Source organism: Brachionichthys hirsutus, chromosome 16 (assembly GCF_040956055.1).
Source record: "Brachionichthys hirsutus isolate HB-005 chromosome 16, CSIRO-AGI_Bhir_v1, whole genome shotgun sequence".
In the NCBI taxonomy this organism is placed as follows: Eukaryota; Metazoa; Chordata; class Actinopteri; order Lophiiformes; family Brachionichthyidae; genus Brachionichthys; species Brachionichthys hirsutus.
In genome coordinates this window covers 11,959,032-11,986,930 of record NC_090912.1, presented here as the reverse complement: position 1 = coordinate 11,986,930, position 27,899 = coordinate 11,959,032, and the positions used below count along the sequence as shown (strand labels likewise).

The 27,899-nt window shown below is 43.4% G+C and overlaps 1 protein-coding gene across 1 annotated transcript; it reads right to left on the bottom strand.

The window, feature by feature from the left end:
* Positions 1 to 2,260: 2,260 nt before the first annotated feature.
* Positions 2,261 to 27,573, bottom strand: LOC137906140 (sodium- and chloride-dependent GABA transporter 2-like). Its single transcript, XM_068750449.1, has 14 exons — positions 27,491 to 27,573; positions 26,692 to 26,829; positions 25,011 to 25,119; positions 17,835 to 17,967; positions 12,748 to 12,882; positions 11,547 to 11,650; positions 11,014 to 11,138; positions 10,808 to 10,920; positions 9,399 to 9,536; positions 9,214 to 9,316; positions 9,021 to 9,121; positions 7,809 to 7,979; positions 7,555 to 7,684; positions 2,261 to 3,429 (listed from the first exon to the last, which is right to left on the bottom strand). The coding sequence occupies exons 2-13, from the start codon at positions 26,804 to 26,806 to the stop codon at positions 7,574 to 7,576; spliced, it is 1,458 nt and encodes a 485-aa protein (XP_068606550.1). The 5' UTR covers positions 26,807 to 26,829; positions 27,491 to 27,573; the 3' UTR covers positions 2,261 to 3,429; positions 7,555 to 7,573.
* Positions 27,574 to 27,899: the final 326 nt, after the last annotated feature.

The window sequence follows — 27,899 nt, the reverse complement described above, 5'->3', positions numbered from 1 at the left end:
ACAGGACAAAGGCCATTCGTTCTTTTCAAGCTCTGCTGGCGTTACATCACCCCGCTAATCTGCATGGTGAGTTACACTCAACAGAAGGAATCAACACTCAGAACAAAGACAGGCAAAAAAAATAAAAAAATAACGCAACAGAAAAACACTGCCTGAATTAAAATCAATGACAGGCTGGGGTCCAGAAATAGAATAACACAAAATCTCAGCCCATCTCTCCAGATGACTCTCACTTGACCATTGATCATTAATAATAATGCTGCATTGGTTTCATAGAGCGCTTTTCTGGACACTCAAATATGTTTTACATCAGGGGTGTTCAACTGGACCTCTTTAAATGTTTATTTAAAGAGGTCCAGTTAGAGAAAATGTCTTTAAGCAAAGGTCCAGAAGATCATAATGTCTTATTATTGAGTGTGAGATATATATGTAAGGAGCCTCGTTGTATCTGCATGTAATCAATACCTGACTGTCAAATCAAAAGTATTCAGTACAATACAAAAACGTTTTGTCAAGATTTATTGTCACGTAACATAAAACTGAACATATATGTATGACTGCAGATATGTATAATGTTCTCTCATTAACTAAACAAAAGTAGGGCTGCATTTCAAAATAAGAGAAAATAAATAAAATGAATAAAATGTGAAAATTGTGAATGTTCAAAAAACTGCTTAATTTCAGAAAAATAAAATAAAATGATCCCCAAACTAGAATAAAGCAGCCAAATGGAAAACGAATCGATAACCTTCAGCAGAAGAATCGGGGGGGGGGGGGGACTGTCCGAAGGGGAGAAACAATCACGGCTCTGAGTTTCAGGAGATCAGGAGCTATGAAGGGAGTGAGATGCTTGTAGCGTTGTGTGTGTAAGGGTGCAGCCAATTCCTCTGCTGAAGCAAACTGCCACAAATGAGTTCAAAACTACAGCAATTATCAAGAAACAGACGAAACTTGCACGTTTTGTTACGTGTGTTTTGTCAACAACACGTGTCTGACACTGCAGTTGACTCAGATCAAAGCGATATTCCTGGATTCTAAATCTCTAGCCTCCACCCCTCTGTCTGTCCGTGACAGATCCGACCCTTACCGTGACTCACAAGGCTAAGGGGCCGGCCTAAATGCTGAATTGTGATTGGGCTTGTTTAAGGACAAATAAACGATGAAGAAAAAGTGTTTACTTTCAAGAAGACATGGGGATTTCACAGACTTTCAGACTTTTGTCCACACAAGCACTTGGTCTCTCCTCTGATATTCCTTCAAGGCTGGCTTCATCTGCTCATTCCTGGATTACCAGCCCCTGATATCCAGCCATGGCTACGTGTACCCAGACTGGGCCTATAGTCTGGGCTGGGCCATATCCTCCATCATTGTAGTTCCAGTACCCATCTGGGCACTTGTGAAGATCTGCACCATTAATGGCACCTTCAAGGAGGTATAAGCACCAGATATTGCTTCCTATTTTTCCTCGTAATGAATCGTCTTTCTGACTGGCTCTTTGTCTTTTTGTTCTGTCCTTGATGTACAGCGCCTGTTGGTCCTGTGGCATCCTGCTTGTGATCCTGCCAACTCCAAGATCAATAAGGAACATCTCTTAAATGAAACGGAGATGAGAACAACCTCAGTCGCGTTCCATGACACAAATGACGATGAGAATGTCTGAATGTGATCTGAAGGATGAACTTATCATTTTTAACGTTTCTCAGCCAACCTAATTTACACTTAAATAGATCTGTGACCTGTACTTTAATGTTTGCCATAGTCATATTTACATTATCGATATAGTCTCATAATCAGATGTGTGGTTTCCTCCATGTGACCAGCTCTCACCACCGGCATTGGTAGCACATGCGTTCTCCTTTGAGTGTTTTCGGCTCTGTCAGGGAAATTCTTCCTCGTATAATGTTGATAATTCTCTAAAGAATCACAGAAACAGGAGGCGCGGAGTGAAGACACATAGTAGTCAACTTTCAAACTTCAATAAATAACTTTGTTTTCACCAACAACTGCTAATTATGTTGCTTCTCTTTCTGCTCAAGCTGGGCTGTGGCATTATGCGCTCCAGAACGCCAAAATACAAAAAACGCCGAATTGCAAAAGGTATGTACAAAAGCCTCCCCCAAGATTTACCTCCAAAACAAAATAATAAAAGTACAAACGGTGACCAAGATCATTCAAAGAACAAATTAAATCCACCCCAACCCTCAGGTGGGCAGAGCAATGTGCATTTAACAGAGGTCATCAAAGATTCAAGATACTTTATTGTAATTATGCTAACATAACGGAATTCTGTGAAGGCTCACGGGTTAAGGCACCCAAAAGAACATCAAACAAAATCAAGATATATGCACACAAATGGAGTACAGTACAGTAGTCCCTCATTTTCCGCGGGGGTTACGTTCCAAAAACAACCCGCAATAAGTGAAATCTGCAATGTAGTGATCTTTATTTTATTTTATTATTATACATGTACATAAATGTTTTAAGGCTGTTAAACCCCTCACCACACACTTTATACACGTTTAACAGTCAGGCATTAATCTAAATAGATTGTTTCAGTATTATAGAATGAAACCAAAGATCAGAACCTTTTCAGAACGAAACATTTGTTTGAGAAATACAAATATATAGTACGTACAGTAAACGTTTTCATGTTAATAATGTTAAGGCGTGCAGGTCGAGGAAAGAGCCGCTTGGAGTGCAGAAGAACAAATATTCTACTCGTGCTGTCTTTAGCCTCTCATGCTGCTTTATTGGATAGCTTAGCACAGCGGAACGGCAGCGGCTACATGTATCAACAGGAAGAAACAAAACCCAAAAGGGACGTGACGTTTATGCTCCTACAAAATAAAAGCCTCTTTTTACACCGAGAATAAGAGCGCTATAAAACAAACGCTTAACAAATAAACATGATAGCTTTTAGAAATAACGAATTTAATTTTAATGATCAACCTACGAGGTTGAACACATAAGAAGTTATTAATAGCGACTCGCTCGTATTTCACAGTTCCTCCGACCACGCCCCTTCGTCTTGTGCCGTTTCAAGGTGCGTTCAAGTGCAAAAACAAAATCTGAAATTGCACTAAAAAACTCAGCAAAGCAGCGACGTCGCGGAAAATGAACCGCATTATATCGAGGGACTGCTGTATACCAATAATAATAATAATAATGCATTTTATATAGCGCTTTTCTGGGCACCCAAAGACACTTCACATTGTGCATTATTCATTCACTCCATACTTGGTGGTGGTAAGTTACTTTCGTAGCCACAGCTGCCCTGGGGCAGAAGAATAATACAATATTCCAAAGTTATCTAAGTTGCTATATTTTCTCTCTTCTGTCCGGTGCAACCAAGTCTAAGGTCTTATCCTCGGCTCCCTGCAGTTTCACTCTCTCCAGGTGCCACAGGGAGTTCTGGTGCTGCTGCTGGATCTGGATGAAAAAAGGAAGCTTTATTGTCACATTAAAATTAAACAAAATACAATTTTGTGAAAATAGTTCTCTGCATTTGCCCGATCCCCGGGGAGCGGTTGGGAACCTTTATGGGTAGCTACCACAGCTGCCAAAATAAGGACATTAATATCTTCTGTTAGTGGCGTGCCTTCCCATAATCTTTTTGTGATGTTTCTTAACTGTCCACCACATCATCTCTCACGTATCCATCATCAGATCTGGAATGCTAAATCTGATGGCTCACTGAACATCTTATTATGTTCATTATTATTCAGAGGCAACAGCAAATGTCAGTGCATACAAGATCTCAAAACCTTAATGAAATATATTATAATATAAAGTTCAGGGGATCAAACCTTGAAGACTCCAAACATACTGGAGGAAAAACTCATTGCAAGCATTAAAAAAAATTATATTTTCATCCTAATATCTGCTCAGGACAAACCCTTGAGCATAATCTCGTACTTTTGCTGATGACAGCATGACATTATGCCAGTTACCTCTTGGTTATACTTTGCTATTGGTGCAGATTTGTTTGAGAGGAGTGACACGGACGTGTGTGGCGTGGACGGTGGCCTTGCAGGAGAGTTCATCACGATTCCCATAAAAGTCAGGCTAGCCTGCTAAACAGGCGAGTGACGGAACAGCGTTGCCTTGTTATAGTCCTATTATTGACGGATCAAAAAAAAAACTGCCCGTTGCTGAGTATATCATAGAAGGAAATTGGTTATAGATTTCTGATTATTGATTGTCAAAAAATGTGACTAATATATTTAACATTTTTATTCAAATTTGGAACAGGACAAAACGAATTTTGGGTAACTTTTGTTCGAAACAAAATAATTATTAATAGTCTAGACTAGAGGGAGCTCAGAGCCTGTCTTCCCTACACATACCAGGAATCAAACTAGCACACACACACCTTGATTCCATTCCAAGAGACAGCTTTGTTTACACCCACAGATAACAAACTCTCCGAAACCACCCTCTCCAGAGAATAGTTTGACATTAGCACATGGATTTAAAGCAGAACACTGTTCACTCACTCCAAAGGTATTTTTCTCAGGACAGCGCCAGGGAAAAGCTCAAGCAAACAAACATTCAGTTTATGACTGGAAACTGAACTCTGCTGACCCTTTTACAGCGCAGATCGGGCCCCACGAATCATGACCTTATTAGTAGGAACACCCAGTCCCAAATTAACAACCATATGTATCCACAAGTGCAACTAACAGTGGAGCAGAAGCTGAGGAACATCGGCACACACAGGGATCACTCAAAGAAGGACCGCAGTTATCTTTGAAACATCATTGCCATCTGATGGTTTTCAACTGACATGATGTGATGCGTGCTGTTCATGATTTCAATCCAAGCAGCCAGTTCATCGCAGGGCCACACACAGACAGACAATCATTCACACACACACACACACACTTTTGTCAACAAAAGTGCTCTCTGGACTCTTGCTGGAGCCCTCGTTCAGCCCCTTTTTGACTATGCTAGCACCTCCTGGTATTCAAACATCAAAATGTCCCTGAAAACCAAGCTCCAAACTTCCCAAAATAAACTCATTCACAATAGTATTTTTTTTTATTTTATTGTTATTTTGCATCAATTGACTAATTTAATATTGGTTTTATTTTTATTGTTAAATGTCGATGATTTATGTACTGACTTTCAACGGAAACAAGACCACAAGGGCTTTTTTGAAATGCTCCTTTTAGACAGGATGTTTGACTGTATTTGTACTGTAATACATGCTACTGTGTGACTGTACTTGTACTCTAACATTCTATCTAATACATATATTCATCATCATCAAGTGTGGCTATTGCCTCATCTAAACCGTGCACTTGTCTCTTAGACCCGGTCCCAACTAAGCTACTTAAAGAAGTCTTCCCCTCAATTGCTTTGGTAAATACAATGAATCTATCCTTACTCACAGGCTATGTACCCAAGTATTTTAAAACAGTAGTCATTAAACCGCTAATCAAAAAATCGGATCCTGATGTCTTGGCTAACTATCGGCCAATTTCAAACCTTCCATTCCTGTCAAAACATTTAGAGAAAGCAGTTTCCAGTCAGCTGTGTGAATTCTTACAAGACAATCAGTTATTTGAGGTTTTCCAGTCGTGTTTCAGAGCTCATCATAGCACAGAGACAGCATTAGTTAAAGTCACCAATGACCTTTAATAGCGTCTGATAATGGACTTGTCTCCGTGCTTATTTTATTAGATCTCAGTGCAGCCTTTGACACAATAGATCATCAGATTCTGTTACAGAGGCTGGAACAATCAGTTGGTGTTAGAGGATCTGCATTGAACTGGTTTAGATCATATTTATCTGATAGATTTCAGTTTGTACGTGTTCATGATGAATCTTCTACGTACACTGAAGTTAAATATGGAGTTCCACAGGGTTCAGTGCTTGGACCTATTCTGTTCACGCAGTATATGCTACCCTTAGGTAACATTATTAAAAAACATAGCATAAATTTCAACTGCTATGCAGACGATACTCAATTGTACCTGTCCGTTCAGCCAGACAAAGTCGATCAGTTGGTTAGACTTCAGATGTGCCTTAAGGACATTAACTCCTGGATGACCAAGAACTTCCTGTTATTAAAATTAAGGTTCTGGTTCTTGGGCCACCTCAGTGTTGTAGTTGAACTAGATGGTAAATGGACTGCGCTTATATAGCGCTTCACATTAGGCCTCACATTTACCCATTCACACACATTCACATTCCGGTGGGCAACTGCTGCCATGCAAGGTGTCTTGCCCAAGGACACTTCGGCATGCAGACAGTCAGAGCTGGGATTCGAACCACTGACTCTCTGATCACTGGACAACACACTCTACCAACCAAGCCACAGCCACCCCTGAGACGGCGTTGCAGTGTTCACCAGCACCACTGCCAAGAATCTGGGGGTAATCTTTGATCAGGACCTGTCCTTTCAGTCCCAGATAAAGCATATTTCAAGGACTGCGTTCTTTCACCTTTGCAATATTTCAAAAGTCAGGAACTTATTAACCCAAAAAGATGCAGAAAAAATTGTCCATGCTTTTGTGACTTCCAGACTGGACTACTGCAATTCTTGACTGTCCGGCTGCCAAAAAAGGTCTATTAAACATCTCCAGCTAATCCAGAATGCAGCAGCTCGTGTTTTGACAGGAACCAGACTGAGAGAACACATTTCCCCTGTTCTGGCGTCTCTGCATTGGCTTCCTGTTAGAGAACAAACTGAATATAAAATCCTTCTACTCACTTTTAAAGCCCTCAACAGCCAGGCCCATCCTTACTTTACGGAGCTGATTATCCCGTATTGCCCCACTAGGACCCTGCAGTCCCAAAATACTGGCCTGCTCGTGGTTCCAAAAACTTCCAAGAGCAGACAGGGGGGCAGAGCTTTCAGTTATCAAGCTCCTTTATTGTGGAATCCGCTCCCTGAACATGCAAACTCCTCACAAAAAAGGAAGCAAGTCGGATTCAAACCTGTGACCCTCTTGCTGTGAGGAAACAGCGCTAACCACTGCGCTAATGTGTAATGCCAGAAAATGCTATTATTTTGCTGACCCAAATGTCTATACATATGGTAACTGTTATTAGTCCACTAAATATTGGACCTGATATGTGATGGTGGAAATTTGAAACAAGACTCTTTTTATTATCTCAGAGGGAGAGGGAGAGAGAGAGAAGGGGAGAGAGAGCGAAGCAGCAGCCAGATGTGGCTGAAGGATGCACAATTAGATCGTTTCTACACGAGCAGTGCTGGAGCACTTCATGTGTTTATGCGCTGTGCTATAAACACTCCATGTGTTTATAACTGCTGGGACAGGAAAGGGCTGTTCCAGGTGCAGCTGACAGTGAGGAACAAAGTGCAGAAGAGAAGTGATGGAAATTTGTGGATGCCCTTCAACTTACAAAAGCAACTGGAGGCAAAGAGACTGAGGGTTTTCGTAACTCTCTGGGTAGCAACAGCAACTCCAACAACTCCCGTGACTCGCAAAGCGGAAGAGCGGTAGAGAATGAATGAATGAATGAATGAATGAACGTTTTACTTCTCCCTAAAATGTAAAGGGGATAAAAACCTACACATGTTACCTGAAGTAATATGCTCATTTTAAGGTTCTCTTTCAAACATCACTTTCATCTCTGTTTCATTCATGAGATTATCTTCATTGGTCTTGCAGTCGACAGGATCACGAGCAGGATACCAGAGGATCAGGAGGCGCTGAGAGCATAGGATAGAACACGAAATAAAAATGGCAAAAAGAAAGAAATAACTAATTGTCAGTTGCATGCAAATCATATGCACTGCGAAAGATCAAAATAGCTCTATCTGATGGTGCATTTACCTCCTTGAAGGTGCCCTTTGTGATGCAGAACTTGCCAACAGCCCAGATGGGTACTGGAATTGCCAAAGACAAGGACATGGCCGAGCCCAGCCAATAGGCCCAGTCTGGGTACACATAATCCCCATTGACTGTTAAGGGCTGGTCATCCAGAAATGTGCAGATAAAGCAAACCTTGAAGGAAAATCAAGAGACAACGAGTACTGGTGTGCACAAGAGGGCAGCACTGACACTGTGAAGTTCGCCCATTCAGGCCCGTTGCCCGTAGGCTCGTTTGTCTGTCCGTCTGTTACCAAAATAACGAAAAAACATTCAGGACGAATCTTGATGAAATGTTGCAATTTCTATTGTCATTTTACCAGCTACAGATGAATACATATTAGTGATGATCCAGAAGAGAGCCTTGATTCTGGATCACGTTGACATTTTCAGTAACATTGCAGTCAATGGAGCTTCACATTTCTTTCATATCTCGGTTGATTATTGACCGATGTTTATGGAATTTGACACAGTCATGTAGGGGCGGCCTCTATCGTCTGGATCTGATACAGAATGGAGTCAGGAAAATGTATTACCTTTTAACATTGACAACCCCCATTTACAGGGGTTCAAAAATACACATCAACTCTGATTCACTTTGACTTTTCATGGTTGGTGTATAAAGATACCAAGAACAATCTAGAATATTTTGGTGCTGATCCAGATCACCATGTGGACGGAGTAAATCCAATTAGGAGGGGAGCGATCTGCTTGGAGGAGGTCTGTGCTCGAGTGCTTTTCTAGTTATCTTTAGTTCTTGTGTTTAGTTTGGTGATAAAATATAGATAAATAGAACAAAAATTCAGATATACATTTAGATAAATAAATACTTCTGGGGACATATTTATCTATATAAAAAAATACAAAGTAAAACACCCCAGAGCAGGACTTGAAAGTCATATATGGAGCTTCTTACACTTTATTTCATGAAGCCACTTATGATAATAATCATAATGCATTGTTTTTTTAAAGTGCTTTTCAAGGCACCCAAAGACGCTTTAAGAGTGTGCATTATTCATTCACTCTATACTTTATGATGATTTATTGATAGTTGTAGTTTTAGTTATGATGGCTACTTATTTGTCCATTTTGGAATGATTAAGACATTAGATGGAAGCCTCTTGGACATCTGACGAGTTCACTTCCTGGTGAATCCTCCCACAGTGTGCAACTCACCATGCAGATCAGCGGGGTGATGTAACGCCAACAGAGTTTGAAAAGAAGACATGGTCTTTGTCCCGTCATATCTTCTACCACATCACACATCCGTTCGGCCCCTGCGCGATACATACACTTATGAAATGTCCAGATAGTCTGTTTTACATCTGGTGACAGAATAATCTGAAGATGATAATGTGATAGCATTTACCGAAAGCCCAGCCAACAGCCACAGAGTGGACCAGGCACAGAAACAGTAACCCGGCGCCAGTAACAGCATAGTAGTCAATCAGCTGGACTAGGTACACTCCCCCCTAGTCAACAGAGTACATAGAATACTCCTCAAATGTCAGAATAGTTTGAGTGCTGATAAGTTTACACATGGGGGTGTAGTACCTCAGTGGTCATAATGGTCTGTATTAAGAACATGACTGAGCAGAAGAGGAGGAGGAATATTTCCCTGCGCCACGGTTTGCGCATCTGCGTGGGATACATGTCGATCACTGTTGATGTTAAAGTTTCCAAACCTGCAAACTAAACAGACAAGCAGTTAGAGAAAATATCAATTTAAACTCTAGATAAAACGTGCAGAAAATAAGTACATTCCTGCTACTCCCAGTCGTTGCTTATTAAAAAATGTAACAAAATATTATCTTGTGCATTCTGCAATAACATACAGTAGATGTTTAAAAGAGCATGCAAACTTTCAAATCATCATAACAGAATGGTCTTAATCATCCATCCAGTTTCTTTTAGACGAGATGACCTCAATCGTCTTGTCTACAGGTGTTTCATGCCACACAATCGGGCAGCACGGTGGCACAGTGTTAAGTGCTGTTGCCTCACAGGAAGAAGGGCACGGGTTCAACTCCGGCTTGCGACCTTCCTGGGAGGGGTTTGCATGTCCACCAAATTTTGCAATTTAGGTGAACTGATCGTTATAAATTGTCTTTACAAGTTATTGGTTGCCTGTCTTCCGTGTAGCCCTTACAAAGGACCGGTGTCTCATCCAGGGTGTACCCCACCTCTCAGCTGTCGTCAGCTGGGATAGGCTCCAGCAAGACCCTCAATTCAGATAAGCGGCGGAAGATGAGGTGATAATGAATAAAGGATTCTAATGTGATTCCTCATTTCCACTGTCAGTCACTCTGTCACCTGTTTCGTAAACGTATTAGTAACTCATTTTGGAGCCTGTTTCGGCATAAAAATGCTGTCATGGTTTTTCACCTTTGCAATATGTAAAAAATCAGGCACCTATTAACCCTAAAAGACCTTTCCCTTCATCCTCGCTGACACTCTCCTATCACAGAGCACACCTGATACTTTCCTCCACCCATTCCAGCCTGCCTGCACAATTCACTCCATCACTCTGCTCTGTTGACCCGAGGTACCTGAAGTCCTCTACCTTCTTTACGTCTATTCCTTGTAGCTTCACTGTCCCCCCTGGGACCTTCTCATTTACACACATGTACTCTGTTTTACTCCTGCTCACCTTCATTCCTCCTTTTTCGAGAGCAGATGAAGAAGTACCGAGGAAGGTTTGTGTTAAAAATAAGGGTGTGGGATTAAATACATTTCTTCTTCCCACTCCTTTCAGGCTTTAATTGACTATATTCTCTAAATTAGGAATTTTTGTTTTTTGTATTGTTTTTAATTGCTGCGGTTGTGTCTTAAAATGGCACCAGTTGTGAATTTGTTTTAGTTTTATTCTCGGTACTGTGGAACGCTGTTGTCTGAAAAAATCTATAAATAATAAAGAAAGCATAAAACATCCAGAGAACTGAACCCAGTTTCTGGCCTATTACCACTGAGTCCAATCCCAGCATGATGAGCATAATGAAGAAGCAGACAGCCCACAGCTGAGGCAGGGGCATCATGGCGACAGCCTGAGGAAAAGCGATGAACGCCATCCCAGGGCCTGGGGGACAGAAGCAACAGTCGTTTCCTTGTGTCAGATTCATTTGGTCTCTTCTCATTTCTAACACATTAGTTTTTAGCAAATAAATCTCACCTGATTTGACAACCAAGTCAATAGGAATTCCCTCCTTCTCTGCCATGTACCCCAGAACAGAGAAAACTGCAAACCCAGCAACAAAACTGGTGCAACTGTTGAGCACACACAACCACAGACTGTCCCTGGACACACACACACGCACACACACACACACAAGACATATTCCATTGCGGACCGATATCAACGACGTTTTGACAATGGGGAGGACTAATATGCTCACAAATCAAGTACATCACCCCCATTTGTTGACTCAATGTGAGTCAACAAACGGTAATCACCAGTGTTAGATGTTTGTATCCGTGTCACAAAGTCTCTGATAGGACACTTGAATTAATGAATTGTTAATAAATTTAGACATTTTCATTATCCCTACAGGATGTTTAATTCGATTCATGATTGATTGATTTCAAAGTCACATATAGGGAACCCAAATCAGTCCGATTGACATACTGGTAGAAATTCACAAAAAATCAGAAAGATATGGAGCAAAATGTTCATGTCTTTGTGGATCTACTGATTGTCTGCCTTACTTGTAACAGTTGTTCTTGACTTTGTTGTAGCTGCCCATTGTGATTAATGTTCCTGATGCAACACCAAAGGAGAACAACACCTGAGCACAAGCCTCCATCCACACCTGATTAACAAATGCAAGAAATGACAATAATCAGGTGATTATCACTGCATTTAGTGTTATACAGTTCCACTGCCAGGGCGTAAAGCACCTTGCTCCTCCTGAATGCAAGGTTCAACTATCCGGCGGACCCTCCTCTCCAGTACCCCTGAATAGACCTTACGGGGGAGGCTGAGGAGTGTGATCCCTCTTTAGTTGGAACACATCCTCCGGTCTTCCTTATAAACAGGGATCACCACCCTGTCTGACAATCCAGAGGCACTGCCCCCAATGTTGCAGTCGTGTCAACCAACATCCAGAGTCTTAAGGAACTATTTCGGCAACCTCAGCCCCAGAGATAGAAGAGCCCCTTTTCGAGTCCCCAGGCTCTGCCTCCTCACTGGAATGTATGTTGGTGAGGAGGTCTTTGAAGTAGTCCCTCCACCAATCTACAACGTCTCAAGTCGAGGTCAGCAGCGCACCATCCCCAACATATACAGTGTTGACTGTGCACTGATTCTACCTCCTGAGACGTCGGATGGTGTTCCAGAGCCTCTTCGAAGCCGTCCGGAAGTCGTTTTCCATGGCCTCACCGTACTCCTCCCATGCCCGGGTTTTTGCCTCAGCAACCGCGGTAGCTGCGCCGCTTGGTCTGTCGGTACCTGTCAGCTGCCTCCTCCTTCTTCAGCTTGACGTCATCCCTTACTATCGGTGTCCACCAAGAGGTTCGGGTATTGCCGCAACGACAGACACCAACCACCCTAGGGCCAAAGCAACGATCGGCCTCTTCGACAATGGAGGCATGAAACATGGCTCACTCGGACTCAATGTCCCCTGCCTCCCCCGGTACATGGTCGAAGCGCTCCCGGAGGTGGGAGTTAAAACTCCTTCTGAGAGGAGACTCTGCCAGACGTTCCCAACAGACCCTCACAATACACTTGGGCATGCCAGGTCTGTCCGGCATCCTCCCCCACGATCGTGGTTGGCTCACAACCAGGTGAGTCAATCTCCACCACATTATTTCCAGTTGAGTTTTCGAGCATTGACTCACCTGGTTGTGTTGAGCCTTACAATTACAATTCACAAACCAGGCAGCTGTAAATTTGTCGAAAGGTTCTCACCTGAAGGTCAGCCAGACGAGAGAGATCTGGATACAGGTAATAGACCACACCAGTCCAAGCTCCTGGCAGGGTCAGACCCCTGATCAGCAGGATGACCAGCATCACGTAGGGGAACACAGCCGTTAAATACACCACCTGAAATTTCAGTGGTTGTTTAGCATATTGAGTACCATATTCAATCATTCCATTAGATACACTCCTTTTAGTGTTGTTACTTCATTTAGTAGGGACTTGGGCTTAAGTAAAGTACACGGTTCTTCATTTTTGTCAGTAACAACAATGACTAGAAAAGCACTCAGAGAGCACAGACCTCCGCCGAGTAATTTATTCCCCTCCTAATAGGTTTTACACCGTCCACATGGTGATCTGCATCATCATCAAAAGGTTATAAGTTGCTCTTGCTATCTTTATAAACCAACTAAGTAAAATAAAAGTGAATTGAAGTTTGATTTTTGAATCCGTAAATGCCGTTTTCAATGTTAAAAATGTATATAATTTTTCAGACTTCATTCTGAATCCGATCCAGATTAAATCCGGTGGTGAGACAGACCCTACATGACTGTGTCAAAGTCCATAAATATCAGTCAATAATCAACCAAGATATTAAGGAACATATTTTAAAGCTCCATTGACTGCAATGTTACAGAAAATTTCAAAGTGATCCAGCATTCAGATGTCTCGTGTATCATCACCAAAATGTACTTACTATTTCAAACATTTCCTGAAAATGTCATTAAGATCCGTTCAGGCCTTTTTGAGTTATCCTGCTCACAGCAAACAGACAAACAAACCAACGCATAAGGTAATCAATAATCATAATACTGCTGTCATATTCCCTTAAGATAATGATTTTACTTATATCTTTTATTTTCTGGCAAGCTTTATTTCATATCCTTTTCGTATCTGTCGTAGATCGTTGGCTAGATAGCCGGAGATTGTTTTACACTGTCAGGTATTTTACAGAGAAAATTTTCGAAGATTATATGACCAAAAACAGATGTTAATATTATTAATTGGTAACAATTTATAGTGAGGACACATTATATTAACGTAAAACATGAAAAGTATGAAGAGAACACATATTGTACCCTTTGTTCACAAGTTAACGCAGTTCCCAAACACTTATCTGTGACAGTCTTTGGTCAAAACAGCAAACGTCATTTCTGTCACAGACAGTTGTCAGATATGCCTCTGAAAATGAAACCGAAACTAAATTCATAGCGGGCATGTGCGCAGCTGCACGCTGCCATGGTACTTGGTGAGGTTACCGTATTTTTCGGACCATAAGACGCACTTAAAATCCTTTCATTTTCTCAAAACTCGACCGCGCACCTTATAACCTGGTGCGCCTTTTATGTGGTACACGGCGCTCAAAAATCACTCCAAATGTTTCAGTACGACTTTCGTAAGTGACGAAGCCACACCGCTAGATGGACTGTCGGAGCGTTACGGCTATCGTAGTGAGGAGCCTCACGGAGTGATACGTACCAATGCTGTCCTTCAGTGGCGTCGTTAAGCCTATTTTAGGGGGGCTTCAGCCTAATATTTTAGGGGCTTTAGCCCCCCTAAAATATTCTGAAGCCCCCCTAAATAATTTTGGGTTGTTTTATAAAAAAAAAATCTATTTTTTTTGTTCAGTGACCAAAAAATGCCGACATATTCTATTAAAGCCGGCAGAATATGAGTTTAAATAAATAAACATATAACCTGTCATTATTTACTTAAATCTGATCATGGATCTGTTTCCCCTCACTTCATGACGTAAGGTAGAGAACCCGTTCCACCTGTTCCTATAGAGAATGCCCAATCACTGAAACTCCAGTCCACGTTTTCCCTGTGACCGCTACTTGTCGGTCCCTGCAGCGTGTTTGAAGCACACAGAACATAATAGAAGAGCTTTAGGAGAAGAACGTGAACGGATGGATGAAGAATGGATAAAAGAAAGTTTTTAAAGAAAGTAAGTTTATCACTGCTGGTAGTAACATTTAGTTAGTGTGTGACACACTTAAGGGAAACACACAGATGCATTAGCCATGGAGCTGTATGAGAGAACCACAGCCCTGAGCCACGCCCACAGTCTCCCTGAATCAGGTGCAGAGACCTGCAGAACCTGGAGGAACCTGCAGGTTCACGCACTGAATAGAACTCAGACACAGTGAAAAGAGAGTTACTTTTCCCTTGTGTGGATAGGATGGCTGGCGAGCTTGAGTTTAGATTCTGCAGTAGATGCAGAGCTACTAAAAGGCATCCAGCATGCAGGCCTGAATGTGAGAACCTCTTGAGTATCACAATTGAATGAACTTCAAAACACTCCAGCCTGAAACAGAGAAGGTTCTGGTGACCAGAAAACAGAGGCTGGATGTTCTCCCAAAGATATATTGTCTCTGCACAACCTCCTTGATTCAGACATGTTTCCCTCTCTGAAGGTTCTACCCAAGTTGCCCTAATAGTGCCCGTAAGCAGCTGCTCGTGTGAAAGGTCCTTTAGAGCACTACGTCGGTTGCACTGCGTCGGTTGCATTCCTGGCTGCGTCAAACAACGGGTCAGAAAAGACTTCACCGTCTTGCAGTCATTGAAACTGCTGTTGTTGTCTGTACCTGTATGGTCTTTGTATTTTGTCCTTAATGTTTATTGTAGCACGACTTCACCGAGAAACGTTCCTAGTCTGTGAACCCTCACTGACAATGGCAATAAACCACTTCTGATTCTGATTCTGAAAAAGACGAGCTTCAGAATCACAACAGAGTGATCGACTCTTAGAAACAGACGGCGATCTTTGATTCTTCCATCCACCAAGTAGCTTGTAATTGTAGCCATTTTATTTCTTGTTAATGCTGTAAACATCCTGTTTCTGTTTAAACCTGTTTGTTGTTGTTCTGTATTGAAAAACAGACTGAAATAATAATAATGTATAATTTCTCAGTCCTTGTTAGCCGTTTGTGAGGTTTTGTGCTCGTAAGCTACATTTGCTCACATCCTGTACATCTCCTGGGGGCTAAGCCCCCCCCCTGTCCTTAAAACCTAGTGACGCCCCTGCTGTCCTTCAACATAGTATTATACTCAGGAGCCCTGCGGAGTGATACGTACCGGTGCTGTGCTTCAACATGGTATTATAATCAGGAGCCTCACGGAGTCATACGTACCGGTGCTGTGCTTCAATATATTATGGCGTGTATCAGGACCCCAAAATGCATCTGTTAAGAGACATGCTGACGAAGCGGATTTCCAACTCAAGGCTATCAGTCCCGCAGCAGAACACGGGAATAGAGTAGCGGTGAGAGAATCCAACATTAACTAGAAAACGACAATCAGAGATTGCAGACCCTCGCCTCCAAAAGACTATTCGATCTAGTGAGACAGTAAACAGGGCTTCCGGACAGAGGGGCCAAACCTGCTCTAGCTTGCTGCTCCGGAACGTACTACAAGACTCCTTCTGGACTATTTTTCCCATCATGCCATTCGTGCCCCTCCCTCTTAAAGTGGCAGTTTACAGCACAGGCACAATTCCAGATGTAAAAATAATTATAGAATCTGGATCCAGATCCGGATCAACGCCATTCTAGGGGAGGACCGAGCCACGGACAGAACCTTGATTGTGTAAAATTTTCAAGTCGATTGCGTTACTATTTTTTGACTTATGCGCTCGGACAGACAAACAGACAAACAGACAGACAAACGCACCCAATTGCAATACCCTCGCTTCCGCTTCGGCGAGGGTAATGAATCAATGGAGGAAGTGGAGTAAGCAAGAAGATGACCTGCGATCTGCGACTCCGTGAGCGCCGATCTCACCAATACTGTCTCAATCCAAGTTAATTGTAGTTCATGAAGTACTAATAGATTTAAAGGGGGCATATTATAAAAAAATACATTTTCCCATGTTTCTAAACTAATATTTGGTTGTTTCAGGTCATTACGAACCAAAAAACTATGAAATTAAAGCATTCAGTCAATCCTGCGTAGTTTGTGTAGTTCTAATCAAGTATTGAAACATGTCTGCCAGCACTCTCCGTTCACAAGATGTGTATGCTAATAAAGTATCGTATTTTTCGGACCATGAAGCGCACCTTATTATAAGGCGCAACATCAATGAAAGGGTCTATTTTCATACATAAGGCGCACCGGGTTTTAAGGCGCATTAAGCGAAAAAAAACAGTCAGATAAGTCAAACTTTGTTCAAATTATTCTCAAGATTAAACTCGCCCACCGTCACCTCCCTGTCTTGGTGAACGTGTGTTCTCCTTCTGTCATCCAACACTCCCACTCAGCTCACAGTGGTTAATCCACCTGGGATGATGACAAACTCCAAGTTAGTTTGCTTAAGACCCCTTATGATGAGTGCAATAATTGGTCCCGAGTTTCCCTCGCCTGGACGCGGGTTAAGTGGAACGCCACCTCTCTGGCGGGGAAGGAGCCTGAGCTGTTGTGCGAGGTTGAGACGTTCCGACTGGATATAGTTAGCCTCACCTCGACACACAGCAAGGGCTCCGGAACCACTCTTCTTGAGAGGGGTAGGACTCTCTTCCACTCTGGAGTTGCCACTGGTGAGAGGCACCGGACAGGGGTGGAAATACTTATTGCGCCCCGAAACCTGAAGGGGCGTGATTGGGAGGAACGATCCCCCTGATCAGAACCCAAGTGGTGTTTTGTTATTGGACTTCTGTGCTCGTCACATATTGTCTATAACGAACACCATGTTCAAGCATAAGGGTGTCCATATGTGCACTTGACACCAGGACACCCAAGGCCGCAGTTCGATGATCGATTTTGTAGTCGTATCACAGGACTTGCGGCTGTATGTCTTGGACACCCGGGCAAAGAGAAGGGCGGAGCTGTCAACTACTCACCACCTGGTGGTGAGTCAACTTCGATGGCCGGACAGATCTGTTGGGCCCAAACATATTTATTTTCTTCTTTTACTTGTCTGCATTTGTCTCCTTTGTGCTCACTTCGTGAATATCAAACCTCTTACTGCTTTTACAAAGTATGTGGCAGCCTGACATTTAATCCATCTATTTATGTGCACGTGCTTGTATTTTCATCTCTATCTGACAAACAAAAAGAGGAATAAAATGATTTCCCCTGACCTTTCCTGTAGAACGGACTCCTTTCCAGATGCAGAAGTAGCAGATCACCCAGGAGGCCAGGAGACACAACAGCAACTTCCACTGAACCGTACCAACCACTTCTATTCCTTCAGACATAGAGAGCACACCTCTCCTGAAAACAGAAAAGATTTTACAGACAAAAAAACATTGAATACAGTATGGTCAATAAATAACCATAGAACTGTGAAAAAATATTAAAATCAACTACCTTCTAGATTAATCCTTGTTATTTTAGGGCTTTTATTTTTGACTTAATGAAACTGTTGCATTTATATTCAATAAGGAAAATATTGTGTTTTCATATACAATAACTAGGAAATATTGGATGAAGATGCAGTAGGTACATAAAACCAGATACAAATTTTACAAAGCTGTCATTCATTCATCATTCATACAAAACTATTTAAACAATCATAATTTATTAAAAATACATCTAAAATAGCTCAATCTGATAAATTTATCCATCAATCAGTGCCACGTCCCACAGGAATTCAAGACGGCGCGGGTTATCCCTCTGTATAAAAAAGGAAACAAATTAGAACCTGGCAACTACCGCCCTGTTTCCATCCTTTGTTCCATCTCAAAGGTTATGGAGAGAATAATCCAGGAGCAAATCAACCGCTACCTCGCCGAGCATAGCCTGCTCTTTGAATTCCAATCGGGCTTCAGAACATCCCACTCCACTGACACGTGCCTCATATATCTGACCGACTACATTAAGCGTGAAGTAGACTCGGGCAAATACTGCGGCATGGTCATGCTGGACCTCCAGAAGGCCTTTGACACTGTCAACCATTCAATCCTATTGAATAAACTAGGGGCGATTGGTTTTGATAGCACATCAACAAACTGGATGAAATCGTACCTTGAGGGACGAGAACAAATGGTAGACATAAACGGAACCTTGTCCTCGTCCCTCCCGGTAAGCTGTGGGGTTCCTCAAGGCAGCATTCTAGGACCGTTACTGTTCCTCCTATACATTAACGACATGAGTGCTGCCTGTAACTGCAAATTGTTCCTGTTTGCTGATGACTCAGCACTCCTGATTTCGGGAGAGGACAAAGTGCAGGTTGAGGAGGCTCTCAGCTCTGAGCTCACCAGAATCCGTACTTGGCTTACTGATAACAAACTGTCACTACATCTTGGTAAAACTGAATCGATTCTTTTTGGGTCTAAACACTCTCTACGTGAGATAAATGTTAATGATTTCAAGGTCACAGTCGATAATACAGTCATCTCCAGCAAAGAAGAGATTACCTATTTGGGCTGTGTTCTTGACAAATACCTGTCTGGTGATAGTATGGCAACTAAGGTGATCAAAAAAGTCAATCAGAGAACAAGATTTTTGGGCAGAATGTCTGCTTTTGTCAACAAAAGTGCTCTCCGGACGCTTGCTGGAGCCCTCGTTCAGCCCTTCTTTGACTATGCTAGCACCTCCTGGTATTCAAACATCAAAATGTCCCTGAAAACCAGGCTCCAAACCTCCCAAAACAAACTGATTCGGCTACTCCTCAATCTGGGGCCCATGACCCACCTTCTTCCTGGACATTTTGCTAGCCTAAAATGGCTCAGGGTAGAAGACAGGGTTAAACAGCTCAAAATGGGATTGGCATTTAAAATAGTCAATGCAGCTCTGCCCTCAGTCCCCTCAATCCCTGCATACCTGACGGAACACCTCCACAGATTTAGTGACACCCACAGCCACAACACTAGAGGGAGCTCAAACAACAACCTGATTACCCCCTCCTATAGGACTAACATGGGTAAATCGTCTTTTTATAATACTGCCACCCAAGGGTGGAACGGATTGACTCCCGCCCTCAAAACATGCACCTCTTTGGCCTCCTTCAAAAAGGGCCTAAAAATACACCTTTTAGGGGGACAGAAACGGAGATAGTCATCACGACTCTCTCCGGATCAAACCCCCCCTCCTTTTTTTTGTCCACCTACGTTGCACGTATTAATTGCTTTAGTAATTTATTGTAATTTATGTAAGTTATTTATTGTCATTTTGCATCAGTGGTGTAATTTATTTTAGATTAATTGTTAGTTTGCACTGGCGGTGTAAAAACATTTATTTTTGTTTTTCTAATGTTACGTTGCATCAATTGCGTAATTTAATATTGGTTTTATTTTTATTTGTATTGTTAATTGCGGATGATTTATGTACGAAGGACTTTCAACGGAAACAAGCCCGCAAGGGCTTTTTTGAAATGCTCCTCTTAGACCGGATGTTTGACGTTATTTGTACTGTAATACATGCTACTGTGTGACTGTACTTGTACTCTAACAGTCTATCTAATAAATATATTCATCATCATCATCATTCAAGGCCAGTATATCTGCATTAAAACGATCCACCCAATCATCAAGGGAGGGCTCGCGGAAGCAACAATCTCAGCAGGGATTTCCTAACTTTCCTTGCCCCAGACACCTCTAGCTCTTCCGGCTTGATTACGCTAGTTTACTGCTGCTAATATACAGCTGTGTATCCACTCCTGCTGCTGCTGTTTTGTGATGTGTCTGTACTTGTATGTTTTTTGTATTTTGTCATTACTGTTACATGTAGCACGACTTCACCGAGAAACATTCCTCGTTAGTGAACCCTCATTGACAATGGCAATAAACACCTTCTGATTCTGATTCAGATTCTTCTGAGGCGTTCCCTGGACAGCCATGAGAACAAGTCTTTCCAGCATGTGCTTGGTCCCCATGGCTTTCTCCTGTTGGGACACGCCTGGAACACCACCACAGGGAGGCATCCAAAATATGTGCCCGAGGCTGGCAGCTGGCCCCACTCGATTGTTTGTTAAAAATCAATCAATAAAAGTGGGTTTCTCTTGGCATTTATGGTTTGGACAAATTGGGCTTTTGATTTGTTGTATACGATTAAATTAATCATATGTAACTTGTGAGGGTGGTACAGTGATATAGTGGGTAACGCTGTCACCTCATTCAATTTCAATTTATCTAGATTTTTTCAGAAATGCCAGCAATGTAGAGGATAACAACGGGTTTCTGTTTGTCTTCCTTCTCCTGTTCCTGATTGTTTTTGTTGATATAGTTATTGGTCTTGACAAATGGCCAGTTCGGATAGCCACATGTCTTCAGAGCGTTCCGGATGTGTTTCTGTGGAAGGACTGGCCCACGGCTCGGTCATCCGAGAGTGTCTCAGTGTAGAGCCACTGCTCCTCCACATCGAGATGCGCCAGTTGAGGTGGCTCGGGCATCAAGTGAGGATGCCTCCCGGCCGTCTCCCAGTAGGGGTGGTTCGGGCATGTTCATCAAGGAGGAGGCCTCGGGGCCGACCCAGGACATGGAGGGATTATATTTCTCAGTCCAGACCTGCCATAGGAACACCTTGGAATTCCGCCGGAAGAGCTAGTGGAAGTGGTGCAGAGAGGGCTGTCTGGGTTTCTCTGCTAAGCCCACTGCCACTGCGGCCCGGACCCGGATAAGCAGAATACGACGAGAGGAGACGATGAGCTACCTTGTTCCTCACTGTGTCAAAAGGTCTCACAGAAAAAGGTTTCACCTAGTTTTGAAGTGATTTGACATAAATTCTTGAAATGATGAAATGTTTCTATTTAGTTTGGATTGAATTTGCTCATTTTTGCATTGGCAAGCACCATAGGCAGCACTACAGCCTGAGACATGGAGAAGCTGCTTGTGTTCTTGCACCTACCGTATTGGCCCGAATATAACACAGTGTTTTTTGCACTGAAATTAGGCTGAAAAAGTCGGGTCGTGTTATATTCGGGGTCTATACATTATACCCGTTCTGAACGCTAGATGGCGCCAGATATCGTTACAACGAATTGTGAACTAAACTTCCCAGGGCAAAGCGAACGCCTATCATTATTTTATTGCGATGTTTTTCCTTATTCATATGTGGTGAGATGTGTCTGTGTGGATGTGTGTGTGTGTGTGCGCGCGTCCAGCTGGGGCGTGTCCCGCCGGAGCGAGCGAGTGTGTGAGAGAGAAAGAGAGAGAGCGCGCAGAACAGCAACAGAGAGAACTCGGAGACAGAGATATGCGAGCGATAGGAGGAAGTTTTGTTTAACAGTGCAAGTAAAATAAAGCAGCTTCAGTGATTCAGCACGTCTGGCCGGCGTCCATCTTCTTATAAAGAGGGACCACCACCCCGGTCTGCCAATCCAAAGGCACTGTCCCCGATGTCCATGCGATGTTGCAGAGTCGTGTCAACCATGACAGCCCTACAACATCCAGAGCCTTAAGGAACTCTGGGCAAACCTTGTCCACCCCTGGTGCCTTGCCACCGAGGAGCTTTTTAACTCCCTCGGCAACCTCGGGCCCAGAGATAGAGGAGCTCACCCACAAGTCCCCAGGCCCTGCTTCCTCACTGGAAGGCATGTCGGTGGGATTGAGGAGGTCTTCGAAGTAGTCCCTCCACCGATCTACAACGTCTCGAGTCGAGGTCAGCAGCGCACCATCCCCACCATACACAATGTTGGCCGTGCACTGCTTCCCCCTCCTGAGATGCCGGATGGTGCTCCAGAACCTCTTCAAAGCCATTCGGAATTCGTTTTCCTTGGCCTCACTTAACTCCTCCCATGCCCGGGTTTTTGCCTCAGCAACCGCGGTGGCTGCGCTCCGCTTGGTCTGTCGGTACCTGTCTGCTGCCTCTAGAGTCCCACAGGCCAAAAAGGCCAGATAGAACTCCTTCTTCAGCTTGACGGCATCCCTCACCACCGGTGTCCACCAAGAGGTTCGGGAATTGCCGCCACGACAGGCACCGACCACCTTACGGCCACAGCACCGATCGGCCGCTTCAACAATGGAGGCACGAAACATGGTCCACTCAGACTCAATTTCCCCTGCCTCCCCCGGTACATGGTCGAAGCTCTCCCGGAGGTGGGAGTTAAAATTCCTTCTGACAGACGTTCCCAACAGACCCTCACAATATGTTTGGGCCTGCCAGGTCTGTCCGGCATCCTCCCCCACCATCGGAGTTGACTCACCACCAGGTGATGGTCGGTTGACAGTTCCGCCCCTCTCTTCACCCGAGTGTCCAAGACATGCGGCCGCAAATCCGGTGAGATGACTGCAAAGTCGATCATCGAACTGCGGCCTTGGGTGTCCTGGTGCCAAGTGCACATTTGGACACCCTTATGCTTGACCGTGGTGTTTGTTATGGACAATCTGTGACGAGCACAGAAGTCCAATAACAAAACACCACTCGGGTTCCGATCAGGGGGGCCATTTCTCCCAATCACACCCCTCCAGGTCTCACTGTCATTGCCAACATGGGCGTTGAAGTCCCCCAACAGAACGAGGGAATTCCCAGAAGGAGCACACTCCAGTACCCCCGCCAAGGACTCCAAAAAGGGTGGATACTCTTAACTGCTGTTTGGACCATAGGCACAAACAACAGTCAGGATCCGTCCCCCCACCCGAAGGCGGAGGGAGGCTACCCTCTCATTTATTGGGGTAAACTCCGACATACAGGCACTGACTCCAGAGTGGAAGAGAGTCCAACCCCTCTCAAGAAGAGTGGTTCCAGAGTCCTTGCTGTGTGTCGAGGTGAGGCCAACTATATCCAGTCGGAACTTCTTAACCTCGCACACCAGCTCAGGCTCCTTCCCCGCCAGAGAGGTGACGTTCCACGTCCCTAGAGCTCGTCTCTGGAGCCGAGGGTCAGACCGCCAAGGTCCCCGCCTTCGGCTGCCGCCCAGCTCACAATGCACCCGACCCCTCTGGTCCCTCCAATGGGTGGTGAGCCCATGGGAAGAAGGTCCCACGTTGCTTCTTCGGGCTGTGCCCGACCGGGCCCCATGGGTGAAGACCCGGCCACCAGGCGCTCGTCATCGTGCCCCACCCCCAGGCCTGGCTCCAGAAGGGGGCCCCGGTGACCCGCGTCCGGGCGAGGGAAGCCCAGGACCAATTATTTTACTCATCATTGGGTTTTGTTTGAGCCACCCTTTGTCTGGCCCCTCCCCTAGGACCTGTTTGTCATGGGTGACCCTACCAGGGGCATATAGCCCCCGACAACTAAGCTCCTAGGTAAGGTGGCAGCTCAGGGAGGGGTTATTTGTACATTTGTACATAACTATTTATAATATAGAACCTGTTGTTGTGCACTGTTTTCATATCCTGTAGACCCTTGTACTTGTACAATGATGCTGCTCAAATCATATGTCTTATATGCCCCTTGAATCTGTCCATAGAATGTATGTATGACTTCTTCAAATCAAATTGCCCTCCGAGGGACAAGTTAATAAAGTGAAGTTTGCAGAGAACTGCTGCTGGAGTCTGAGTGAATATACTGATTTAGCATTCTTCAGCTCCCTGCTAAACCTGCACTTCACTTCCTTGTATCTGTCTCTGTCTCCACTCCTGCGTGCTGCCTCTTTCTCGGGTCTAATCTGGCTGAGCTTCGAGGTGAACCAGGGCTTGTCGTTAGTATAACTGACCCTGGTGTGCGTTGGTACACTGCAGTCCTCATTGTAGCTGATCTATGAGGTCACAGTGTCCGTGTACTCGTCCAGATTGTCTGTAGCAGCCCTAAATATGTCCCAGTCTGTCGTCTCCAAACACGAGCAGAGCTCCTCAACAGCCTCACTAGTCCAGATCTTGGTCGTGCTTACTACTGTTTTAGCAAGCTTCAGTCTCTGTCTGTATGCTGGGATGAGGTGGATGACCACGTGGTCTGATAGTCCGAGGGCAGCCTGGGGCAGAGCGTGATAGGCCCCGCCCACCATCGTGTAGCAATGGTCCAATGTGTTCTCCTCTCTGGTGGGGCATTTAATAAACTCTCTGTATTTGGGAAGTTCCCGGCTTAGACTTCCCTTGTTAAAATCTCCAAGGACAATAACAAGAGAATCAGGGGAAGTGCATTCCAAACACAAATTCTCGAGCAGATGTGACATGTGCGGCAGATAGTTTATATCATCAAATCATGTCTGCTTGACATGGTTTGATAACCAGTACAGAGTTGGGCACTATGTATTTATGTTGATTATTTGTTTGAGTCAATAGATAAATAGATAAATACTAAATAAGAATTTTGATGTCGCCCACCCTCCTCTAAAATAGAATTGGATAAATGTAATAAAATTATTATTATTCTGGATTGTTTTTTTTCAGTGACAGTTTTGGGAAGCTTCTCCCAGTCTATGGGTAACGCTTACTCACTCCCAGAACTCAGAGACTGAAGACATAGAGAGATTTCCAGATGTCCACTTTACTGTCAGGTTGCTTTCTATTCCAGTCATGTTTGAAGAGCTGAGATCCACACATCTCTCTGTTGATGTAAAGGCAAATAATTAATCAGAATCAGAATACTTTAATAATCACATATGGAAATTATATCAGCAAAATTATTATTAATTGAGAAAGTACACTTTTTAAAGTTGTAACGGCTGAAAATTTGATATATGACATAATATGATGACCTGTATCCCAGGTTAGATAGTAAAGAGGGAGAGAAGACTCTGTAAAGGCTGGACAGACAGAGAGACAGAAACAGGAAGGATGTTCAGCATGTTAGAGTGATGAAGAGTAGAGACAGGAAGGATGTTCAGCATGTTAGAGTGATGAAGAGTAGAGATGAAGGTGTTGACAGAGGCCAGTAGTGTGTAGGAAGATGAAAGAAGCATTTAGAGGAATTAATGAATGAGGAAAATGAGAGAGAGCAAAGGTGAGTAGAGGAACCTGTTGTGGACCAGGAAGTGACAAAGATTAACGAAGGTGAAGTTAGAAAGGCGATGAAGAGGATGAAGAATGGGTAGGCAGTTGGCCTGGAGGACATACTTGTGCAGGTATCAAAGTGTCTATGAGAGGAAGCTGTAGAGTTTTTAACAGGGTAGTTTAATACAATCCTAGAGGGGAAGAAGATGCCAGAGGAACGGAGGAGAAGAGTTCTGGTGCCCATTTTCACAAAGAAGGGAGACAAACAGAGTTCTGGAAACTATAGAGGGATAAAGCGAATGAGTCACAGTGAGGTTACAAGGAATAGACGTAAAGAAGGGAGAGGACTTCAGGTACCTCGGGTCAACAGAGCAGAGTGATGGAGAGAATGTGGAAAGGAGGTGAAGAATCGTGTGCAGGCAGGCTGGAACGGGGGGAGGAGAGTATCAGGTGTGCTCTGTGATAGGACGAAGGGACAGGTCTACAAGACAGTGGTGAGGACAGCCATGATGGACGGCTTAGAGACAGTGTCTCTGAGGAAAAGACAGGAGGCGGAGCTAGAAGTGGAGGAGATGAAGATGCTGAGGTTCTCCTTGGGAGGGACCAGGTTGGATAGGGAGGGACAGTTGTATACAGAAGCTTGTCAGCCATTCCCAGAACACCCAAACTGACCCAATACAGTTAATAACAATTTGGAGTTATTTACCTTGTTCAAGGACACTTGGTCAATGTTGTCCCTGTGGAGGACGGCTTGTTCTTCCTGAACCACATCCATTTATTTTATCTCTCTCATCTTGTATGACATACTGCTCTGTATTCTTATTAAGAAACCTAGTTATATTAAGTGTTTATGGTTCAAGAAGAGTCCAGAATTTAGAAAGGCTTTTTCAATGTTTCGTTGTAAACCTTCCATAGACATGTGTTTCAATTTAAATATTTGAGATTAAATTATATTATATATATATTTATTTACTGTGACGGCATTTAGCCTGCCCTGATGTGACTCTATTCCGCCGTTCTGATAGGTTTCCACCTATCTGAGTTGTATCCTACTCATTTCATGATTTTTTTCTTTCTTATTGCAGTGCCTCTATTTTTTTGTTTTCCTGGCCTCACCACCATTGCCACTCAAAGAAATTAATAATTTGAATTAACATACATTCATCCACCCTAATCCCATACTGACCTGTGTTCCAGTGATTGTTGCAGGTGGCCCAGGGCAGAGGGTCTCTGAAAGAGTATAAGAGGTAGAAAAGGGCCCAGGCTAGGATAATGGCATAAGTTCTGGAAAACAGCTGCATGATAAGGATAGAATAGCCAGTTCCTGGAGGGAAAGAACATCCAGAGAAATTTTAACTTTTCGATGAAGTACTGAAAACGGTGATAGCAGCATGCAGACAGCAGCCTCTCTGGATTTAATAACTAAAACTGTCGCTATCATCTGAGTCTGGCTCAGTGTCCTCTAAAATGTCCTCAACATGGATAAAATCATTCACTGTGTGAAAAACAGACATTGGGAAATGGAATAGTCTCCCAGACTGCCACAAAATCAAACTTGATTTGACATGAATACAAGTTTTAATGTTTAGCATTTAGCTAGAATTTGTTTTCGTCAAAATTGTGATAGTTTACCCCAATGTCTAAATTAGTAAAATCATACGTGCAGAAAGTATCCTACATAAAGTACAAATTAAAACAGGAAAAAGGCTCCTTCATTACAGAAGTTTTCATTTGTGCGTCTTGACCGGATGCAACATACCTTCATTTGCCATCATATTGGTACTGTGATGGCAAATGAAGGTATGTTGATATTAACCCAGAGAATTACATTTTCAGTTTCAGTGTATTTTGGATGACATTTTTTTCAGTCTGAATACTAATTGCTTGAAATAACACAATTATAAATAAATATCTGAAATTCACAATTTACTTAGTTTGCTGAAATGATTTGTGATAAGTGATCTAAAGAAAATAACAAATATTACCTTCTGCCAGTGGGCAGATCTTAACCCAGCAGGTCAGGGAGCTTTCCTGTGCATACTGACCAATCACAGCCTCCAGCAGGTACAGTGGCATACCACACAGCACAGCAAATAAGCAGTAAGGTAAGAGGAAGACACCTACAGAGAAATACAAATCTGAAAACTCAGCACCCTCATTAGGAGATGTAGACCAACAACAATAATAGCTAAGTTGATAGAAATATGATTAATAATAGCCTCTATAAGGAGCAGGTGCTGCACTGACGGGTCCATACAACCTGTACTAACCAACTTATCCTTAATAACTGGAAGCAGATCATTTCTTGCCTTTTATTTTTATTACCTCCTTCAAGGAGGTTATTTTCACCGGCGTTGGTTTGACTGTCTGTCTGTCTGTTTGTTTGTCTGTTAG

Coding starts and splice junctions, on each gene's coding strand:
- LOC137906140 (XM_068750449.1), bottom strand. CDS start 26,806: ATGCAGCTGTTTTCCAGAACTTATGCCATTATCCTAGCCTGGGCCCTT. Junction 17,968..25,010: donor TCAGTCTCTGAGTTCTGGGA/GTGAGTAAGCGT, acceptor TTCTGTTTTCAG/GAGAGGTGTGCTCTCTATGT. Junction 10,921..11,013: donor TGACTTGGTTGTCAAATCAG/GTGAGATTTATT, acceptor TCTGTCCCCCAG/GCCCTGGGATGGCGTTCATC.